Here is a 24,554-nt window from a genome sequence, read left to right on the forward strand (position 1 = left end):
ATTTTTGACAGTTTTCTGAATGTTTGTTACCTTTACTAGTAGATTAGTTGGAATTTAAATTCCTGTGTACACTAATAGGAAATATTATAGTTGCTTTGGAGCATTCCTAGTTTTTGTGCTTGAATTCTGGGATTTGTCACCATTGTTAATATATTTGAAAAATTATTCATTCAAGAATACAAACAGGAAGAGCAAGACTCCCCTTCTACTCAACAGAAGGAATCCAGGATGTGCGTGCGTGCGCGTGAGAGAGAGAGAATAATAAAATAAAGAATATTGGATGGGGCTTTTAACAAATGTCCTGGAGCCAACCCCCTTCTGCTTTTCTTGCAGGATCATCAGCCTTCTTGATTCAGCCTTCTTTGTGACCTCATTGTGTTTCAGCTACATCTATCATGCATCACTTCACCACTTAGATGCACTCAGAAGGACCCTGATCCCTTGGCCACAAACAGGAAAAAACAACACACAAAACTCAACCACTCAACATATACTTCTACATTGTTTTGCACAAGTATGAAGATTTAAATATAAAATGCTTCATATTCAGTAACTGCTACCACCAAACATGATCTTATTGCACAGCTTCAAAACACTTTAAGCCACTAGCAGCACTACAGTTAAGTTAATCATGGAAAGTGATGCAAGAGTACCCCCCTAAATGTGTCTATTAGCATTATCCTGGCAGTTACTACAGTAGTATGTCAAGTATGATATATAAATGCATGTGATTGAAGAGTGGGGATCATGAATTGTTATTGATACTCGGGCTGCAGTGATTGACTATTTTAGTAATCAAGTACTCAATCAAAACATTGCGTGCTTGGAATACTCAATGGCTCCCTCCAATAACAGCATGGACCTGATGGTTGATACATTTTTTTACCCGACATTATAACCCCACCTTAGGAAACAAAGCAGACAGACTGGAGTAACGTCAATGCAGAGAGATTTCCCTGACTGGCAAAGCTGGCACACCAGTATCTCTGCATAGCAGTAATATCAGTGCCGTATGAGCGTGTGCTTTCTGCCCCCGGACTGATTGTGACCTATAAACTGACATCCGATAGTGTGGACAGGCTTATTTTTCTCAATGAGAACATGTCTGCAGAAAACTTGACCCAGTGCGTTTGAGCGTCTTTTTCTGTTCAGGTTTCTCTTTGCAGCAAATCCACCTTAAGTATATTGCGCGTCTCTCTTTATGACTATATGTATGCTTAGATTCTTCAGCCTGCTGCTTTGATTTTCAGCATGTTAAACTTTGAATGGGTCTGTTTGTTGTGTAGCTTTGAACACGGTCAGTTATATGCATTACATTGCTGTGGAAAATAAAGCAATGATTCGGGAAAAAATGCATTTAGTAATGTTTTTGTCATAATTCATCATTAAATTTTTAAGAGCGAATAACTGATAATGGATCATTAACATTTTCAAAAATTAAATGATGTAAATACTCAAATGATTCATTTTGACATTGTTGTTTTTATTGATGTTTGCTGTATTTAGGTTTTTTACTGCTGTAACAACGAAAATGTCCCTGTAGTTGATCATGAACATTTTCAAAGATCAATTAATGAAAATACAAAAATTAATTTTATTTTTGACATCATAGTTTTTTTATTGATGTTTTTCTTAATTTTTGCTGTATTTATTATTTTTACAGCTGTAACAATGCAAGTTTTCCTGTACTGGGCTTATAAAGGATTATCGTAGCAGGTCTGCAAATAAACTCTTACTGGTTAACACTGGTGTACCAGCAGAGTTTTAGGAGCACACACAGCAAATTAAGGATCACCACAATATACATAGTCAAAAAAATTTAATGTAAAAAACCCCCCCAAAACACCACTTCTGAGTAGCAAAGGGGTGGAAAACGTCTGGTAAATTTCCGGAAAGTTTCCGGTAAATTTCCATGGAAAATGACGCTGGGGAATTTTGGAAATATTCCAAATTGGAAACTTTCCATGGGAATTATGGGAATTTACAGAAATGTATGGGAATGAACTGGTAATTGAGGGTAATTTAATGGAAAGGTATCATATCCAAGCATAAATATAGGAATGCACAGTGCATGTAGGGGGTGTGGTCTCAATAGCCCTGCAGTAAGCAGTGTGCTATGCGCATGTGATATAGGAATAGCATAGATATTCAACTGTACTTGCATTAAATCTGGTTGTTTTAGTCAGGATTATGCTAAGGTATATTTTCCCCAACTATATTTAAGTTCCCTATCGAGAGCCAACCTTCAATTTAGTGAAATCCTGGTTTATTCCTGTGGAAAGTTACCAACTTTATAAATTCCCGGATTTTTGCAACCCTACTACTGAGGCTTTTCAACGTCAACGCTTGTGCACAGCAATGTTGCAAAAAATGTTATCACTAAAATTGTGTGGAACAATAATTTTCACATAAATCGATATAGATACATAATGGCACAGGGAAAACAGAAGGGAATTAATGATGTCAGGCCAGTTTGCAACAGGACACAATGTTTCTAGAGGAAAGGATGAGAGGCAACATAGCCAACCTTAAACTTATGTGAGAGAAAAACAGTAAAAACGGTGGCTCCCATACTGGTGGAAGGAGGTGGATTAATGATCAACTGTAAGGCCACTGGATGCACAACGCATAAGTACATCATCAATTTCTAATTTTGGGCCAGTGAAAATATAGGAGGGCTAGTTTGGGTCAGTACCAAAAACAAAGTGAAGTTAATCACCAATGAAGCTACGGGAGTGAAATTCGGATATTATGCCTAAATAAATGCCATGTCAATTGGAGGAATTCACAGGCTATCCAGCAATATGTAAAAAGATAAATCACATTTGTATTGCTCAGTCAGAATTAGCTTCAGCTTTATCAGCTGCTACAAAAGAGTGATCGACATTTATAAACATTCACAATTAACTGCCATAATTAAATAAATACCCCTAAATAGCCTTGTCTGCAAAGTACAACGACTTTGTATCATGCATCTCTGTCGCATTAATCTGAAAGGATGCAGTAAAGTCACAACCCATGCCCGAGGGATGCACCTCATCTCTCCCGTGCAGAACAACATATTCTATCTATGATCTTTATTGTGAACCATCGGGGGAGCAGGAGTGTGACTATTTGGGTCAACGCCCTGAATGCTCTGAATTATTTCTCTAAAGCCTGGAAACTCAGGTTTTTATTAAGCTGAAGTGTCCTGATGTATCAACAAAGGTGTTCCATGTCACCCCCGTCAGTCATTTGTCTCAGGTTAGTGAATGTGCTCGATGCAGAGAGACAGTGAGGCAATCATGATTACTGCTGGCACTCTAGTATTAGCCACAGTTAGCTTGCACGCTGCATTAGTCCATTCAGCTTTCTGAAGACAGGAGACAGCGCAATGACCAGCGTGTGAGTGCACGGAGAGAAACCGCTGCACCAAGCATCTTTTCCAGGTCACTCATAGTGTTTGCTCTGTGTATGATTAGCTGCTCCGGGCACTGCAGCTGGAACCTCTCAGCTTGTGTTGTGTGGCGAGGTGCTGCTCTGGCCAACCAATCATATACTAGGTGGGGTGGAACTAGTGACCTAGACAGTTGGGAAAATAGAAAATAGATCACAGAGATAGGGGAGCATTTTTTGGGGCAGATCACCTTGAGTGTTGTGATAGTTGGTAAGAAGACATGTTATATTATTAACAAAGACCCAAAATCAAGACAGGATACGATCCAGTCCCCTTTTACAGACAGGGCTTGATCTTATCTCATCTTAATCCACAATGAGCATTGAACCATGCAGTATTTAGCTAGTTACAGGAAAGGAAAAACTTCCTGTAACAGGCAGAAACCTCAAGCAGAACCAGACTCATGTTAGACAGCCATCTGCTTGGACCGAGTTGGGGTTCGGAAAGAGGGATAAAACGTTATGAATATGAGTGACAATAGTGTAGCGTAGCCTTTCTGATAAATTAACAATGGCGTGTAAAGCAGGGTTAATAGTGAAACTGATGAACCCCTCTTTGTTTCCCTCACTTTTAATTAGCTAACTAGCTTTTATCCCACTAGTTTTAAAGAGGATGCAATACTGTGATAGTGTAATATCTTTTTCTTTCTGTGATATCAGTAATGCGATTTTAAAATAGTACTGAAATTTAATTTAATTTCTTGAATCCAGATTGATGTAGCAGTGACATTGCTACATTTTCAATGCAGTGAGATGCAGAGAGCGGGGGTGTGGATTTGTGGGTCACTTTGAAACTGGATGGGTCCCCAATCAAATAGTTTTTTCTTGAGAATTTGTAGTTTTGAAATTGTGCTTGATTTTGGTATGCCTATAATTGATTTTGTTTCTTTAGATGAATTATAACACATGAATATAAACATCAAAGTCTGAAAAGCTTATAGAAAACAAAATGTCAACAGAAGTTTTCATAATCAGTCATCTTTTTAAAATCATATAACTGATTAAACGAAACCTTTCAGATGAACACTTGCACATAAATCAGCATGATAAGAACTAACTCTAATGATAGAAACCATGTTTCAGGAAAATGTGATTGATCTGTATTTTAATTTTATAGTTTGACCTGCGTTCCATCTGTTTACGTGAGGGATGTGGGGTTTATGACCTACACTGCAGCCAGTCAGCAGAGAGACTAAATCTTTTGGCTTCACAGTAAGTCAACACTTATGGCATCCATTTCTATATACATTCTGTGGTCTTCACCCACCAGTGATATTTAGGACACTACATTGTATGTGCGCTGCAAGTATAGACTTCATAGCACATGTACTCCGGTAGTGGTCAGTATAGATGCATTTCAACCAAGAGTTCCGGGGTCTTTTAGCCCCAGAACTACTTTACCCTAAACTAAAAGGTTCTGTGCCCCCATTGTTGTCTATGTTTCGACCGTGGGGGAAGCCCCGGGTAGATTGTGCAAATCAGGCCAGTGACGTATTGAGGAAAAAAAAGTAAAGGCAATACACCACCAAACCAGTAGAGGTAAATAAAACAAAGACGAATGCCATTAATCACAGATGACACCACAGAAGAAGATGGACAGGCAGGCATCAGTATTAGCAACAAAACAGTTAGCCTGTTAGCATGGAAGAGACTCAGCTTGTACTATATTTCATCACAGATGGATTCACTGAATCAGCACGTGAGAGGAGATAAGCGCGAGGAGCAAAGATGTTTCAACACATCTTTAAAATCCTTTTTAACTCAAAAAGATGTGGCAGAGATCAGCCAGTGTTTTGGCTTAAACAGCGACCCTGTTAACTGCCGACTTTCAGCCGGATGTATCCCTCATAAACTTCTTTAGACGATCATTAAATATCTGATGAGGATATTGAATCTTAAAACTCCCTCTGTGTTACAACAGCTGTGTGAACTCCACAAACACTGTTACGTTCAGCTGAAGGTCTCCAGTTTACAGGGTCACTTCTAAAACCGTAACACCGGGAGAGACGCATTTGCGACGGGTTTAGAGAAGACTACTGTTACAAGCTGCTAAATCAAGGGAATCCCAGCTTCGTCTTTTGAAAAGTACACAAACATACAAAAAAAGATAGAACAAATGAAAGAAAGAGAAATCAAGTGAATCCCACGTGTGAGATTACTGTGGACGGCGGGCGGAATAAAAACACTGCGGTTAATCTACCAATCATACACGTTCAGCATTGCAGGCCCTGCCCCCCAAAAGCCCAGAGACCTTTGAAAAGTACTAGCCCCCTAACAGGGACTTCTAAGGGGGAGATTATCTACCCCTGAACTACTTTTTCGCCCTGGGTCCATTGGTCGAAATGCACGTAGTTCCAGGGTAAAGTTCCTCTGGTCGAAAAATGCCTTATGTGTGACCATAGGAAAAGGTGCTGCTATTGAAGGAATACGTTATCTTACAGTCTGCCTGACAGTACAAAGCATCTGCCTAGAGCAAAGTGCTGGGGTATCTGTGACGGCAGCAGCGTCATACGCACGTTGTCACCTGGCTCAAAAGTGTGTAACAAAAGAGGGAGACCACACATAGTCAGCAAAGGCATACAATATGCTTTGATAAGTCAAAAGATACTCAGTGTGTTCAATGTAGTAGTCACCGTTGTGTTGTGCAGTGTTGAGTGTGTGTATGTAAGTGTGTATGAGTCCAGCATCATAATATGCAAACAGAGTTAAAGGCAGTCTGCAGGCCAGGGAGGAGAGTAACTGTGCAGGTCTGCTTTGTAGCCCCCTGAGCCCAGCCTGCTCAGGTGTGCTGCATTACTGACACACTCACTCACTCACTCACTCACTCACTCACTCACTCACTCACTCACTCACTCACTCACTCACTCACTCACTCACTCACTCACTCACTCAAAGCTCTATCCACAGCTACCTGAAACAAGGAACATTCCCAATGATTACCTTTTACAGTCATGTCACTTTTCTTTGAGTCATCTGGTTAGGGTCTGCAGTAAAATGCTATCAAGCTAACTTTTATTGTAGATCAGTTATTAAAAAAGCAGAAAATGATGACTTTTGGTTTTGCATCAAGAGTGAGTGAAGAGAGTAAAAGAGTGGCAAGATCTTGTTTCCGTTGACAAGATTTAGTAGTGGATCAAAAAAGATAAAGTTGGAGCGCTGCAGCTTTCTAAAGCAAACTTTGAAACTAGTGTGAAGGTCTTTGGAAAAATAAGGGGGGGATTAAGAATGATCAAAAAATAATCCAGGTCACTCTTCAATAAGGTTTAAACAGCTTTAATGGAAGGCTAGTTCGTAAATCCCACCACCATGTTTCAGCCCCACGGCCTTTATCAGGTCTGCTACAGTGAAAGAGGGTCACATGATTTTTAGCACAGATTGACAATTAGGCAGCTAGTGAGGCCTAGGCTATCACCAGGTTAACACTCACTGCTGATCAATAGGGATGCTACGATCAACTTTTTTGGCCCCCGATCCCAATCTGACTTTTTTTAATATATTTTTTAATTGAGTCAGAACTGATACTTGTGTTTACCTAGATAATAGTTGTCAGATTGGTATTATTGAACGCAGCTCTACTACTGCCTCACCAAATGATGGTATTGCAAATTTTGAAAGTGTTTGTTGGACTGTTTTCACTTTCTAGTTTGAAATATTTCCACACTGCTGACTTTTATGCCACAAGGCTGCTAATGCTGATGTAACAGACTGTCCTGTTTGGTTTCACATTTGGTTTCACATTTTCACCTTTTGCATGAAGCAGATAATTTTCTGTAATGTGACTGGGGATGCACATGTGAGTTCTACAATAAAATTTGAATCATGGCTGGATTTGTTTTGCTATGTATACACAGTTAAGCAAACACAAAATGCTAAATTACACTCGAGCGCTAGGCTTCAGTTGCAAATTGTGCTTAGTGACAGCGGACGTAAATGATCGGATAACATCATTGGCATAAATGCAGGTCACCGATCAATTAAAAAACGCCCAGATCAGCTCCAATCCGATAGTTGTGATCAAGATTGGGACATCCTTACTAAATAAGCTATATCTATAAAAAAAGAGACTTTCAATAGTATCAGACCAGGATATACCAGGGCGGTGCTTACGGATTCAGTGGCTCTCTTTCTTGTTTGAAGATTTTGTGTGTACCTCCTCTGTGTGTCAAGCCTTGACACTAAATATTAACCTTCTCCTCAACTTACCAAAGACCACTTGATCACCAGAATGTCAGGACAATAGGGGCCAATTGTGAAAACAGTGATGTTATAACTAAACTAGCGTTAGCTGGTTTGCTATCCGTGTTAACAAGTTACATCTGGAGTTGTTCAAATCGGTCTACGCACACAGACCATGCCAGAACGAGTAAGACATTGACTTAAAATCATAGACTGTATAAAATATGGACGTAGTATCCGTGACGTCCCATCAGTTTCTGTAGCCCTGTTTTGAGGCCAATCGCCGGCGGGAGCCACATTGCTGCTGTCGAGTGATTGTGATGTAAAGAGGCGGGCTTTGAGCCTCCTAGCCAACAGCTACATTGTTCCCACCTGTCAATCAAGTCAGCTGTGCCTCTCATTGGAAGAGGCTGTTTTTAATTGGTGTGTATGTGGTTTCCGGTACTTCCGGAGCCAGCCTCAAGCGGATCCTCGATGAACTGCGGTTTTTAGCACTACCGCATTGGACTCATATTTTTAGACCGGAGGTTGCCGCTTGCTAAAAATACATGAATTAAATTATTGAGTGTTTACATCATCTTACCAGAATTTACTTTGGAAGATGGGATTCTTTAGAAGCCCTGCCTGGGTTTGTCTCCTCATCATACAATTGAACAACAACTGTCAGGTAGTTCTAAACACATTTTTTTATTATTTGTAGTCGGCAGCAGAGTCCTGTAGTTTCCCCATAGGAAGCCTTTCTAGCCCACCAGGGGGAGTGGTTTCATAATGTCGTGTGACGTGATGAAATATCCTCTTTTGCGTGTGAAATTAAGTGAGTTTTGTTGCATGTTTAAGCCTCCATAAGGGATTCATTTAAGATATGAAAGAAGGAAGACAGAAAATGAAAGAATAATAATCTTTAGGGTTCCAATAGGGTCCTCGTACTATTTTGCATGCTCACATTGTGTCCTTTACACCCCTTATATGACAGGTAGAGAAAAAAGATATCATATTTTACAGGCCTGGAATTCCTGGTTAAAAGATAATCATACTCAAGAGGGCACGCTTTGGTAAGAGCTGAATTGAGGACCTAAGGTGAATAACCGTGTTCCCTACAGCGGCTATACGCCTTTCTACTCTATAACTTAAGTCACTAAAATATTATCCAGAGCCCATTCAGTGAGTTCTTTGAACAAGACAGTGGGGGGGGTCATGTGGGAGGGAACGTTTATCCAGAAAATATCTAAGGGCAGAAAGACCTCGATCATGTTGGTATTCGTGTACAGAGCTTCCACATCCATAGTCATGAGTAAAGCCTCAGGACCAATATGACTATGCTCTTTGATTTCAGAGTGATGTCATGTATGTAGGCAGGAAGAGATAGGAGCAAAGGCTTAGTGAAAAAGTGACTTTAAACATGACTCAAATGTTTGTGGTGGACCCTCTGACATTCAAAATCCATGATATTTTCTTCCTCTGCAAGTCTTATCTCTCAGTAAATTTGTCACTTAGGCCTTTCTGCAACAAATGTGTCGTGGGTACAAATTCTCAATGCCTCCATGCATCTTTCTCCACCGTCAGCCACAACAGTGACATCGGTATAGGGTGACGAGGGCTGTCTTTGAAACCGCCTGCTAGTGGTCGCAATATACCTGCTGATAACCATGTCTACGCAAATGCATGATGGCTGCACGTGTCTCGAGCGTTGATCTGATGCATCGGCTGTGCATGTCTTCAAAAATGAACGAGCTGGACTCGAGGTGCTGTATCCACATGAACAGCAGCGGTAGTGTAGAGGCTGAGGCGATGTGACAGTCAACACAGCAGTAGAAACAACAATGGCAGGAAGTTTTAAAGTCAAGCTGATGGACAAAGTCTGCAGTTATACGCATCTTCAGGATGTGTCATTGTCACTGCACAGCAACAAAAATGCCGTTCAAAATAACTTGTCACAGATACGTTCAGTTATATTAGTCAGTGTTGAAACCTACAGAGCTAAATGCAAATGTTGGGACTGTTTTGTCCGAGCATGGAGAATAATGTTGGAAAAGCTGAGGCCATGCTAACGGTGTGCTCTGTCCACGAGTCAGCAGCTGTCTGAGCTGGCTCAAGAATTTATAACTCACTAGGCCCCGCCCATAATTAACGCCTGTAACTTCTTCTCCTGTTTACATCCAGTTAATCCGGTAGTTGCATACGACCTCTCTGGTGTGCCCTCTAGAGGTGTCCTCTCTAAGTGGACATCAAAGGGGCTGCAGTTTTTAGCACTTCTGCATTTGCCTCATTTCTCAAGACCAGAGGTTTCCCTTTTCATTGAATGCTCTGGCTTAAAGCTTACCATTCCTTCCTTACCCATTAATCTTGCTAAGGATAACATCTCCTAGGTCATTCACAAAATGTTTTGTATTGTATTCTATTTATGTCATTTTTATACAGCACTAGGGTGTAAAGGTACATGAATTTTTTCTGAACTTTTTTTGGTGCAGATGCATTTCGTAATGGTTCAGCGCAGTCCTAAAGGTTAGCAAATCCAATGTCTGAAGTTTTTGTCTCATCTGTATTGGGACCCTGCTAGTAGGGCTGGGCGAAAGACCTGCTTCCTGGTAGCATCGTCAAAAATGATGGTTTCAAGAAGCTCATCAGAACTTAGTCACAGATACAAGCTAATAAACCGTCTGGTTTCTACAACTTTAACTTAGCAGCAGAACTCTACCTTTAAATTTAAGTGAAATAATGATTTGATATTTATCGTGATTATCGATATCAACTGATATGAAACATTTTTATCTTAATATCTTTTTCAATGTCGCCCAGCTCTACCAGCTAGAAATGTTATTGTCATATCAGACATGAATTCACTGCATTGAGAAGCTAACCAGGCCTTGCTTCCCTTCACCAAGGGGTTATTTAGCTGCTCCTTTCCATTGTCCTCTACGTGTTCACTCTCATTAGTTTAATCTGGCTCCGTCCTCTAGCTTGCTTCTATCCTCTTGTGCACCAGAACATCTCACTGCATACCCAGATGCTTATGTCATCAGGGTGGAACATTTTATCTCTCAAATGATCTGCTCTCAAACTAGGGCCATGAGATATTGAAAAAAAAATAACATGTTGAATAAAACACAAAAAAATCCATGTGTGATTTAAATACATATAGTTTTAATCATACATGCATTGTGCAAGACATCTGCTTTACAAAAGGGGTGACTACATGGCAGTAGTTAGGAAAGCACCAGTGTTATAACATGGATTTAAATATATATTTGAATTGCTTTCTCACTGTTGCTTGTCTATATAAGTTTCATTTTATTTGTTTATACGTATATTAGTTTTTGAGAGAGAGGGAGAGAAAGAGGTAAATTATATGTATAAAAATTAATTGGAGAAGAAGTAGGGAGAAGCAAGAGGGTGAAAAAGGGGAGCAGGAGAGTGGGTGAAAAATAAAATAAAGGGTAGACAAATAGATAAATATAGTGATAGTAGAGAATAGGGGTGAGGAATCGTGCTACGCAGTCACATGCTGGTTATCAACATAAGTCAACCCAAAGTAACCTTGAGCACGTTCACATGAACAGGGCCATGTAAATGTAAGCAGCATATTATCACTTTCCCATCACTAATGTGCGATAGATCTGGCTATGATACTGTGATTTATCAATCCAATTTGATCTTGATGCATGTATGGCAGTCATAGACCATAATATTTCTGCTGCTGCCCTGACGGTATCAAACTGAGCAGTATGGAGCTTGGCCTAATAAAAATGAAAACCGTACTCCCGTGGTGATGAAGGCGTTAGGTGGGTAAAGGTACAGACCTTGGCACTAACATAGGAGGTGAGGTATTTTATTTGTTCATCGATCATTTATTTGACTGTCAAATGAGGTTTTTAGTTTAGTTAGTCCGCTTCTAAAAGGTATCACTCCACAGCACATCTACCATGCTTAGCGGTCTACATGTGTGGCCACTACGTTAACCAGCAGTTGGACAAAATGCGTCCAAAAACGGGAAGGGAACACACTTCTAATTTATCTCACTCAGTCAATGTTTGACTCAAACATCATTCTGGGGTATTTTTGAGAGAAACTAGCGAGGAACTATATGACATGTTTCAGGTCACCATAAACGCCATAAACACCATAAACATCCACTTCATGGAAACTAACTATTGTTACTATGAAGGCTGGTTTGTACTTCTGCATAGACCCTATGCAGAAGGGGCTGACACAGACATGAGCACTACATACTTGTGTACTCTGCCGAAGTGCTTCAGGGCAGTGGTCTCTCTGATAGTTGGGTCCCTGTTTCTGGCCCTGTTAAATTCTGTTTACTTTTTCACAGCAGTTCTGAGCGTATTATGTTAATTTACAGCTGATACATGTTGCTGTTTATCATACAGCAATGACTACAGGGAAGAATAGAGAGGAGACGTCGGAGGAGATGAAATACATGGCAGATGTGCGGGGATCCAGGAAGTGCTGTAAATGCGGGAAATACAATGTCGCCGAGGGGGACCAATCACAGGGACAGCAGTCCGCGTTGATTCGATGTGTAGTTACACTTTGGAGGAGCTGCGCATCAGCTCCCTGCGTAGGCACAGGAGCTATGCAGACCTACAGCGTAGGCTACATTGTTGATTTGACGCAGAAATATAAATCAGGCTTTTTCTACTGTTGTTAAAAAGTTAATCAGAATATTGTGACGCTCTATGCCAAACCCTAGTTAACCATTCTGTGATTTGTCCTCCTTTAGTCATTTATATACAGTATGTTTCCTTTTATCAACTTGTCGCCACGTCTCAGACTGTTTGTGTAATCTTTATTGTGTGCAGTGCTGTGAGGTCTTTAATGTATCTTTGATTATCAGAACCTGACTTCTGATCATATCCACTAGTAAAACATTCAATGTTGTAAATAACATGCAAATAAATCAATAATTGAGGTGATCACCATTTAGAGCTGTAGAATTCAGTTAATGCAATTGGGTGTAGTATCACTTTTTGTGATCTACCTTTTAGAATAGGTTCTACATTTCATGCAATTGTAGGTAATAAGATTTAATAAGATCAAACAACCTTTTTTTTTCTTCTATGAACCGCCAAAGCACTTTTCTTACTCATCCATCACACCATCCATCCATGTGCTTGAAATGTTGGAGCTCATAGGAGTGCCTGGAAAATGTGAAGTCTGCCTGCGTCCTCTTCATTCTCCTCTTCCTCTCCCACTACCTCTCTAAAAATAGCTGGCATAAAGAGAAGGCGAGGAAGTAGAGGCTCTATTTGTTAGGCTGCCTGTGGTTTCAAGACACACCACACCAAGTCCTCTAAATCACACCCTCAAAACACTTTTGGCCAAGACAATCTTTTTGTTTTTCACATTAACCAGAAGTAGCATTTTTCTATCTTAACACACATTATGCCAATAAGGAGAACAAGATTTGAAACTCCTTTCTACAAATGAATCTAAAACTCTTTTATTTAAGACAATCATGACATCTCCTTTTCAAGCTACAATGACAACCTGACATTTGCCCAGCTGAGCATGTGTGTCACCTGTTAAGGCCCATAAATGATCTGAGAGTTTATTGATTCTATTTATATAAACTGTGACGTCATTTCTTCTTTTTACTATTGCTTCCCCTAAAATCTTTACACAGTTATTTTTCAAGCCATTTAATGATGTAAGATTGTTTTTAATAAATATTTAAAAATCAAAGTCTTATTATTTTAAATAAAGTTACAAAACTATTGATTCAAAGATTGATTAAATAAAATACTCAATGTTATATCATTTCTCAAATTCTCTTCTCAAGCTTTATTTCTAAAAGTATGTCCAAGCTAAACATTGTAATGTATTACGGATCGGTATTTCAAGGCAAAACACTATTAGATAATCTGTCATTTATTCTAGGATTATTCGCAATCAAGCTCTCTGACAGCAGGTTTGAAACATCAAGTTGAGACAAATACGACTAGCACAACACTTGTTGCGCTGCAGGTTCAGACAGTAAAAGTAAACACTCCACGACACACCTGTCCCGTTATTGGTCCTTTGTGTGGCAGTCGCGCTAACCAGCACCGGGGCGAGGTGCTGCTGGTAGTGTGCACTGGTAGCGTCTGTCTCCACCTTCGTGGCGGTGTTTCTGTGACGCAGTAGCCTCTGTATGTTTACATTTTAAGGCCATGTTCAGTCTCTGCAATTTTCTCAGTTTCTGAATCTCACACCACTGTGCAACTTTTTCCAGTGACTTTCGCTAATGTTTTTTTTCTTCTTTTGCTATTTAATGCAGTTAGCAATTTTCTCCTCCTGTTGGCTACCTAACGTGGTTAACAAACAGCTTTAAGACGCTCACTGTCTGGCGGGAATACCGTATTACAACCAAAATTTGTCCCATTAAATTAGAAAATATTCACATTAACTCTTCGATTTTTAATATGTAAGCAAATATTTGAGCATTTCAAACATAATGGATGCTTTTTAAAAAAAAATCCCCATATTAGAAACTAGATTCTGTGAACACTACAAAGTAAATGGCTTATTTGAACTACTAGCCATATTCTTTTGTTTTCCAAACACCCCTGCTTACTTGATTCAATTTATGTGGGTCATGTCATACTGTATATTCAATTTTGAGTAATAAGCATTTGAGCTACATGCTAGGCAATTATGATCAAGTATTTCAACAAAAAGGAAGGCTGGCTAAATCTCTCGATTAAACAACTTACAAGCCTGACAATTGAATACCAATAGAATCTTCCCCTTGTTGTAAGGCCAGGACATTCAGTGCGTGCCTGCAGATAGAATAAATGCTGTTAACATATGTGTCAATCATTCAATCTTTATTTATATAGCGCCAAATCATAACGAATGTTATCTCAAGATGCTTTTTCAAACAAAGCGGGTCTAGACCGTATTCTGTTAAATTAATAACAAAGACCCAGCATCAAGACAGGATAAAATCCTGTCCCTTCTTATTGACAGGACTTAATCTCATCGCATCTTCATCTACCATGAGCATTTCACCTCGCAGTATTTAGCTACTTCCTGCGGCAAGGAATAACGTCCTTTTAACAGGGAGAAGCCTTGAGTAGAACCAGACTCATGTTAGACAGACATACAAGCTTTGAAGAAGCTACACACATGCATAGGTAGATGACTAAAGTTGCCAACGTTTAGCGCTGTGGACACTACCCTGTAGTTAGCTATCATAGAGAAAACACTACCTATACACCAAATACATGTTTCAGCCCTTTCAATTCTTCTTCAGGCATACATGGCTAAAAAAAGAAAAAAACACAACAGCACATTTTACACATTTGGTGAAAATAATCTGGATGTTAGAATTGAAAGTAGCCACTGTGACATCCCTTTTAAGAAAAATAATATATTTTTTTGGACTGCAAATTTAAACCTCAGGTCTAGTCTTGTGGCTTACTTACACAGGATAGGTAATTAAAAAGATAAAATAGTCAAATAATAATTCCTCTCAGCTGACGGAGTTGTTTGTTGATTCCACTTAAAATGCTGAGAGAGCTTGTGGAATGTTGCAAATACTCATCCGCCCACACATGGGGGAAACAGCCGGCTGCATGTACTTTAAACAAACTGTGACGCTTAAAAGAACCTGTCTTGCCATATCTGCTTAGATGCCACTGTTGTAACAATGGAAACACTGGCGAACATGCCATGTGAGTGCTGATATTTTAATAGAAGTAGATATTTAGTTGTTGTTGTTTTTAAATAAATATAATATTAAAACAATTTAATTTGTCAAATACTTGAAACACAGACTTCTTGGAAGGTCTGTGAGTTCAATTAAGTGCAATAAATGCTGTAGATCTTCAAACTACATCACAAACAAGCTTAGTGACTGCTTACAATCTAGCTGAGAACTAGAAGCACGCCTCATCCTTCTACTTATGTAACTTAAAACCATTATATAATTAAATCACATTTGTTATGAATGGAAATAATAACTCTGAAACCATACCAACTTCTTTATCAGGCTAGAGTATTTACATTTCTACTGTAATGTTTGATACAATGATATGAATATTCAAGCAAACTTTGGAACCTTATTTTTTACACTTAGTCTGTTGCTTGATTATTTTAGGGTGCTCTTAGATTGTGATTTGTTTATACAGCATTAAATATCATAACAACTCAATGAGATGGTTGTACAAGGCTTCATGGACACGGTTATATTAGCATTAATTATTATGTTGACATAATGTAATAATATTGACATTTAGATGTGGTTATTGAGAAACTTCTTCATAGATGAACTTCCTTAACTGATGGAAACTATCCTTGGTCTAATACACACTTAATAAATATTGTGGTTTAAATGTTAATGTTTGTAGTTATTTTTAAAGATCACCAGTGGATTACAGTTACCTCTTGCAAAGAGTTATTACAGCGTAGATCAGAATTATCAAGTGAAATTGCCTTGATGTGTTCTCACCAACATGTAGTTTTCCTAGCTTAGATGCACACCAGCCAATCAGGTGACAGGCAGCTACTGAGGTGTTAGACAGTTGAAGGATAAGATGTGCCTTCAGATGATCTCAACACTCTCTGGGATAAAGGACTTGAATTAAAACACATAGGAAAGGAAGGTAAGGTGTGTTTTCAGTATAAATGGTACTGTAGACACTAGACATAAGTTGTCATAATTTAGGTAGAAGTTTTAGAACATCTGACTTTCTGTGATTTAAGCTGGCTCTAACAGTTTCATTGTCCAATCCACGTTGTGACATTCATAAGTGTCCAACACATGTATGTAAGCCATACTTCATTATTGTGACTATTATGTTATACTTTTTGGTCCAATTAGTTTTCTTCCTATAGAGTGAAGTATCAGTGCTAAGAGTGTAAAGCAGTGGATTGAGGTCAGCAGAATACCCCCTGCTTTTAGTATCATCAGCAGGTTTTGTCTTAACCGGATTTGGCAGGAGGAGCTGAATCAACTGTGTCTCAGGATTACAGGAATGACATTGGAGGAGAGTTTAGAATCCAGAGGCCAGAGCATGGACACTTTCTTTAAACTTGCCTATCTTCTGAGTATCTTGTAAGTCCAGTGGTCGCAACTACATCAGAGTTAGTCTCTAGGTTTTCACCAAACGATTTTGTTATCTTGACGACCAAGTAGCTACCAAATGCTTATAGCTTACCTATTGTTTCCAGCTGGAAGGAGAAGGTCTTGACCTGTTGAGCGCTTGTTGAGCTGTTTTTACTCCTTGTGATTCTGATTTGGCTTTACAGTTTTTATTTTTTTGGACACAGTGATTGTCGGCAGCAATTTTTTATTCACTATGCTCTCAGATTCTTTCCAAAAGCCTAACTGTTTTATGTGTTTACACTTGACCAAGACCTTTCATGTGATTTGATGCACTAGCATTCAGAGGGATAAAAGTCAACAGTATAAGTTACCTAAATGTGTTATTTTGTGCATACCTAACTGCATGAAATTGTCTGTATGTGAAATGTATTTGGTGGCTCACATTTCTTTTCTCCTGCAGATAAGCAAGAGTCAAGGCGGCGGCAGCAAGGCACACCATTAGCAGAGGAAAATGAGTGAACTGGATCAGTTGCGCCAAGAGGCTGAGCAGCTAAAGAACCAGATCAGGGTAAGGCCTGTTGTTATTATTATTATTGTTATTATTATTATTATTGCTAGTATCATTATTATCATTATTGTTATTTGGAGTTAGGGTGATTCAGCTATAACTTTTTTAGAAATTAGTACAAACTTTTGTTTTTGAAGCGTCTAGCTGAAGCTGTATAGACTTTTCAGTGGCGTCATTGTTATGAAATGCAACCCAGAATCCACCTTCATTGTTATGATGCATAAGTTGCAGTTTCTTGTTTTACTTGTGTTATTATGCAAAGCTTGATGCCTTATATTTAAGTATTGAAATGGAACTACCCATGACATTATACATGTAAAGGTGCATTTCGACCAAGAGTTCCGGGGTCTTTTAGCCCCCAGAACTACTTTCCCAGGAACTAAAATGTTCCTGTGCCCCCATTGTTGTCTGCATTTTGACCGCAAGCTGATTGTAGATTGTGCGAATCAGGCCAGTGACGTATGGTGATAACAAATTATATTCAGTAATATTTTGAAATCTTAATAAAAAACTAAACTAGTATGCATTCCCAGGAACTCCTTCTGTGTTTCAACAGCTGTGTAAACTTCACAAACACCGTTACATTCAACCGTAAGTCCCAGGACCTTTTGAAAAGTACTACCCACCGTGCAGGGGCTTTTCAGGGGGGAGATTACCTACCCCTGAACTAAATGTAGTCCCTTGTTCCTCTGGTCGAAACGCACGTAGTTCAGGGGTAAAGTCCCTAGTTCCGGGGTAGAGTTCCTGCGGTTGAAAAACGCCTTAAGGGATAATATGCAGACAGAATTCCAAAAGGGTGAAACAAGACCCTGACATGAAGCAATGGAGTTTGTAAAGCCTCTATAAGAACAATTGACATAACTAGTTAATATTTTGTCTGTGGTTAATAACAGGTCTGTTTGATCTCTTTTATTAAGAAGGAATGCAACGATTTGTTGGCAGATATCGATGACTGAATTAGTCGCTGAGGACCTGATTAGTCTATGAGTTGTTAATAACATCATTGCTTAGATTTTCATGCTGTGAGCTTACATAAGACTGTATTCAGGAGTACATCCTTACTATCTTTGCTGAGGGTGTAGAGCAGCGACTAGGAAGCTGGAGGTAAACAAAGCATATTAAAATAATCAAATAAACCATTAGGGTGAAACTTTCTCATATAATTCAAACCCGTCTTAAACCACTATTTTTTGTGTTTGTTTTGTTCCAGGATGCCAGGAAAGCGTGTGCAGATGCTACCCTGTCTCAGGTAAATAATTGTAGTTTCTTTGGTTTTTCTCACTCATCATTATTACTTTTGTGAAACATGTTAAATATAACCGACCAAATTCAGATTGTTTTGCTACGGCTGGTATTAACCTTAAGAAATCCTTGAATCCTTTTGTCATTTTGATAAGGCCTTTGAATCTTTGATGCCACCTGCCTATGCAACCTGGAGTTTTAGCTATAATAGAAGAAAAGAAATGTAGCAGCCTCAAAGTGACTTTTTTTTCTTATGTTCACCATGTCTAGATCACAGCTAACATCGACCCTGTTGGCCGAATTCAGATGCGCACTAGACGGACACTGAGGGGTCATCTGGCTAAAATCTATGCCATGCACTGGGGCACTGACTCCAGGTAAATTCCATCAACGCCATTCTTTCCATAGACCAAATGTTCATCTCATCAGCCCATCCCCCTGCCTCAATCATGCAAATTGATGTTTAAGAGTGCTTCACTGTCCTTCAGCAACTTATATTTGCATTGAATTTTAACAACAGCTTTCTTTTACAGGGTGATCTGTAAGATTATGATACATTCAGTTTTCTCATAAAGAGTAGGTTGTATTTGGACAGGAACAATATGTGATGCATTTTGGGGCGCAACTAAGTCTTTAAATGCATCTACTTTGATGTGCAACTGTGTATGTAACTACTGTGGGTGTGGTATGGTGATAGGAAAAATACCCAGCCTTGTACCAGTCCTTTCCCCTAGGGTTGAACACACCTCTCCCCACTGCAACTAACAAGTGAATCTCTGTGGTACAAGTGTGCATCAGTCAACAGAGAGAGACCTCATCAACTCTGTCCCCCTTGAAAGGTCACAAGAATATTATTGATCCAGAGTCTGGGCTAAGCATGCATTGGCTTAGCCCAAAAGAGACCCTGTTTTTTCCTCTCATATGCAGCGCTCTAGCCTCCAAATTGTATGTAGTATCGCATTGATACCGGAGGATGTTGTGCAAAGGTAACTTATCTCAATCATACACTGCTGGCTATGCCACTCTAGAGCAATTTGTTCAGTTTGCTCTATATTTCACTTATTTGACTCATTTACTGTCATGAACAGATCTATAGTCAAACACCTACCTCTCATATCTTATTCTATATGCTTAAAATTGTACATGTATAGTGACAATCTCAGCCTGAACAGATGTGCATGTATGTAAATTTGGGCCATGATGGTGTACTGCCTGCTGGTGCATAGTTGCAGCAAACCCTGCTGCGACACACCCTCAGCTTCAACACTCCTCATGGCTGCAACATATTCCAACATACAAAAAGGTACAAGGGGCTGTTCAATGATGCGAGCAACATTAGTTTTTGTTGTTGTAATGGACACTACTACTATTTGCCTTTTGAGTTTTAGCACAGAGATAATAGGATGTATATTTATTTAAGTATCACATCCTTGTTTTTACAAATGTGCATTGCAGCTCATTAAATACCACGTCTGCACTGAATTAGTCAACATAGCATCATAATGTAGGTAAAAAAAAATATCCTAATCCATGAGGCTTTCAATTATTGTTTCCAAGCATCATGCACTGTGGGGTCTAATATCAAGCTAGCACAGCATCCTACCTGATGTTATTTGGGCTGAGTGAAGCTGCAAACGCTTCATCTCTCCTCACAGATTCTCAACACAGGCCATTCTGTCCCTTGCTTTGTCTGCTGCAGTGTGCTTCTGTGTTCCCGCCAGGCCAGTAAGATGTGCTAAGTCCCAGCAGGCTTTGGTGTGTTCACTCTTGCTTCTGGTTCAATGTGCAGTGGGGCCATCACTGTGGTTACTCATGTAAAATTAATCCAGATAGCAGAGCTGAGCCGCAGAGGTACCTAAGGGCTGGGTTTGTTATGTTTCCGTTAGAATAAGTTTGTTTACCTCACAAACTCTGTATGTGTGTTTTTGTTTCACATAATATACTGTTTGTAAATAAATTCTGTTCAGTACTTTATTTTTAATGCTAATTCAACAGAAAATAATAAGTCCATTCTATGATTAGTACTGCATCATAGCATACATTCCCTTTAATGGACACACTTGCCATAAAGACAGAATATAAAAGGGTAGTGTTGGAAGACGGTAATCAATCAAAGATATCAGGTATAATCTATATTTAGACAAGGTATTTTTTTACCTTCCAACCTGTAATGTTGCTCTACATAGTAAGAAAAGGGCTGGGTGACATTAAAATGTTAAATTGTTTTGTGACTTTCTTTTCATCAGGCTTTTGGTCAGTGCCTCCCAGGATGGCAAACTCATTATTTGGGACAGCTACACCACAAACAAGGTAAGTACCTACACCAGTCCTAATGGCCTGCTATTGTGTTTTAAAGTCTGAAACTAAATTGTAATATTAATAATAATTTTAAGGATGAAGAAAAGTTAGAACTTTTTTAAGAAGGTTGTATGAGGTTCTTCTAGGTGGCAGTAAGCAAGGCCCTTGTTTGGAGAGACTACAGACATTGAAGCAAAGCGTGTGCAGTGCTTTGGAGAGAACTGTCAACAGACATGTTTTTACTAACTTCAATTCTTCTGTTTAACAAGACAGGGGACATACGATGTGTCTTCAAACCATTACAAAACAAAGCCTAAAAATATTTTTTGAAAAATGAAATGAAATGGAACTGGTGCCAGAATGAGCTGAGATAGTCGAAGGATTAACAAATATGTGTGCTTTGGCATTTCCAGAAATTGTTAAGTGGTTGTCTTGTGAAATAATCATTTGTCTCCCAACTCTGACATTCGTTTTAATTTATAATAATTAATAATAAATAATAAGTGCTGAGTGAAGAATAAGTAAGGGATAATGTATGGTTAGCAGGTAGTTATGGGAAATATAGTCCCAACAGGGTGAGACAAGACCCCTAAGATACAAACAAGGTGGCATAAAACTTTTATTACAAGATCATGTTATTGATTTAAAATGATTTATGTATACAACTTTAAAAAAATAGTCCCAGTGATTCCACAGCAGTTAGCGTTCCATGGTGATGGATTCTTATCTGCCTGTTGCGGTGAATTTAAAATGAATCTGTCCTCATTCAGCTCTCCTTCTCCTCTGAGCTCTGCGGTTCACACACCTTTAAAAATAAACCAGGCAAATTAACCCTGCTAATATCATCACTACCGCTTATGGGTTAAGTTCTTTGTAGCGATCAGTAACTTAAAGTTGCTGATGCTTGTTGCTAGGATTGCTGGACAGGATCCCAGATGTTAATATCCATGTTGTTTAGCCAGCCCCATTAGCATGCTAACACAAACTAGCGTTTTAGCCACATTGTTTTGATGCCAACGGAGGCTAACAGTTTTACCTCACCTTACGGTCTATGGTGTCAACAAGCAGAAGCAAAACCAGCCAGGAGTCTTTTTCACAGGTTGATTTAGCACGACGTGTGATCAGTTTGCCTCTGGCATGGCTCATATTAGTGAAAGTTAACAACCGTCGTTAAGGGGTTTTGACCAATCAGAAGATCAGTAAGAAAGCTGGGTAGTAAAAAAGGGTGTTAGACCTTGTTTAAGAAGCTGGTTTCAGTGGACTCATTTTTAATGCCTTGTTAACTGCTGCCTTCAGGTATTCGATTAGGTGTTTAGAAGAAGCATACTAACAAAACAGCCCCTTTTAAACGTTTTTCAAGATTCGTAGTGATTGGCATGTTTGACTCATAGAAAACAGCAAAACAACATTTTTCATCAGTCTGTACAGTTCAAGATCAGCAAAGAGAAAAGATGCACCACTTTGTTTAAAGAGATCATATACTGTACATAAACACAAAAAAATGTCTTCACAGTAGCTTTAGGTCAAGCTATTTGTAGGTGTGCCCTTGAAAGTCGAGTAAATATTGCGGACAATCTTTGTCATATGCTTTTACCTTTTCCTGATCTGTTGCCAAAAACTGTCCAGTGGTTGAAATATTCTTCCTGTGTTCCAGGTCCATGCCATCCCGTTGCGCTCCTCCTGGGTAATGACATGCGCCTATGCTCCTTCCGGTAACTATGTTGCCTGTGGAGGTCTCGACAATATCTGTTCCATCTATAACCTGAAGACCCGAGAGGGAAATGTTCGTGTTAGCCGTGAGCTGGCCGGACACACAGGTAAGCTGGGTACCACCATCAGCATGGTATACAAAGTTATTTTTAATGTAAGATTCAAAAAGATGTACTTTCAAAACAGTGTTTTGTATCTCCAAGTTTAGTTTTACATCATTTTGGGGTAATCCAGAAATTATTGTGGCCTCTAAATATGAGCCAGTTCCACCAAATTTTTATAGCGAAAAATAACAAGTCATAGTGGATTTAATCTGTTTTTTCTTTCACACATATCAACAAAGAAAATGTTTTTATTTTAAATTGAATGCAGCGTTCCAAAGTGACCGAAATTTTAATTTAATAGATTGCTCCTGAAAAATCACTAGTGCATATAATGTCCTTTTAACGTAATTGGTTAAACAATGATAACCAGTGAAGAAATGGCAATATATCTTATATCAGGGATTCCAAGTTTGATGATTTGTCTACCTAAATATAAATACAAACATGAGCTCAACTGTGTTTTGTACTTACGTGTGAGATGTCGCTGCAGCTGCTACCACTGTGTCTGGGGCGTTTTTGTGGACAGGGGACCCCAGCACATTGAATATTGTGCATCCCCTCCAATTCACACCAAGTTGCTGTAATTGCTTCATCAAATTAGAAGTGCTTCCCCCTTGCATGAAATGTCTTTGCCACATGTGCACCACTTTGCTTTGTCATTATCTTTTTTTTGTGAAGCTAAGCCAAACTTTGGACAGCTTCCTGCGGTCTTCCATGATCCTCTTCACACAGCTTTGTTGACGTACTGTCACAAATGACCTAATGTTACATTGGCACAGCTGGTCCTGGCATACAAGTACAATTTCATTGGACTGAGATATTCTCTGTCAAAAAAGGTGCAGGGGTAGTTTGAATTTGTGTGAATCATCAATCAATGGATGCATCCACAACACAAACAGGAGTAGAAACCAGTATAGGTACTTTAGTCGAGTAGTAAGGAGCATGAAGCAGAGGAACACCCACTTACATGCTGTGTGAGCAGCCTAATAAACGACTGCTTTTACACACTGGCTTTCTTAGACTTTATACCAACTTCGTAGAAGGAGGCTGTAAGGGGAGTCCAGATAAACAGATTCAGAGATTAGCATTTTCACATCAATCAATCTTCATTTGTAAAGTGCCAAATCACAACAAACATTATCTCATGACACTTTTACAGACATTGCAGATCTAGACCATACTCAAAGTTGTATTATTAACAAAGACCCAACTTCAGGACAGGATAAGATTCAGTCCCCTCTTACAGACAGGACTCAGTCTGATCTCTTCTTAACCCACCATGAGCATTGCACCTTGCAGTATTTAGCAAGTTACAGCAGGCAAAGACAAACTTCCTTTAACAGACAGAAACCTCGAGCAGAACCAGTCTCATGTTAGACAGACATCGTCCTCAACCGAGTTGGGGTTGGAAAGAGGGAGAGAGGAAAATAAGCGAGAGTGAGAGGTGATAGTGATGAGACAGATAGTAGTTGTAGTAGTAGTAGTAGCTGTCGCCGCTTGAGTCACATCCGGCCATCCCAGAAAATTTCAAGAAATGTTCGGCTTGTGTCATAAGCTCCTGCTGCAGTGTGTAATGTGTGTTAAAGGGTCAGTGTTGCAGTAGGGCAAAGCACAGACAAGAAAGGTTACATAAGTGCAGCTCATTTAACATTTTACCACTCACTGATAGCTTAGATAGGTCTCTCATTTGCCACTTCAGGCATTTTAGTTATAACTCCTGGATATCACTCTAATGAGTTGCTGGATTGGCTGCAAAATAGTCCCAAGAATGACCTTTATCCAGAGGCCTAGTCTCAAAGGGTGTGATGAGGGGTTATAGTAAAATGTCTGCTTCTTACAAAATGTACAAATAACACTTCATCGTCCTCATAAATTGATAATGAGGAACATGTGTTTGATTCCTGTCAGGTTACCTGTCCTGCTGTCGCTTTGTGGATGACAACCAGATTGTCACTAGCTCTGGAGACACCACCTGGTGAGT

The 24,554-nt window shown here is 39.3% G+C and overlaps 1 protein-coding gene across 1 annotated transcript in view; it reads left to right on the forward strand.

Annotated features, from left to right (window-relative positions):
- gnb1a (guanine nucleotide binding protein (G protein), beta polypeptide 1a) overlaps positions 1-24,554 on the forward strand; it is a 40,972-nt gene that overhangs the window by 9,736 nt on the left and 6,682 nt on the right. Inside the window, exons 2-7 of the mRNA XM_034696215.1 lie at positions 17,112-17,219; positions 18,430-18,468; positions 18,732-18,838; positions 20,708-20,771; positions 22,414-22,576; positions 24,482-24,548. Coding sequence (XP_034552106.1) covers positions 17,163-17,219; positions 18,430-18,468; positions 18,732-18,838; positions 20,708-20,771; positions 22,414-22,576; positions 24,482-24,548 — 497 coding nt within the window. The 5' untranslated portion in view covers positions 17,112-17,162. The remainder of the gene's footprint in view (positions 1-17,111; positions 17,220-18,429; positions 18,469-18,731; positions 18,839-20,707; positions 20,772-22,413; positions 22,577-24,481; positions 24,549-24,554) is intronic.

This window comes from Notolabrus celidotus, chromosome 11 (genome assembly GCF_009762535.1).
Source record: "Notolabrus celidotus isolate fNotCel1 chromosome 11, fNotCel1.pri, whole genome shotgun sequence".
NCBI lineage: Eukaryota > Metazoa > Chordata > Actinopteri > Labriformes > Labridae > Notolabrus > Notolabrus celidotus.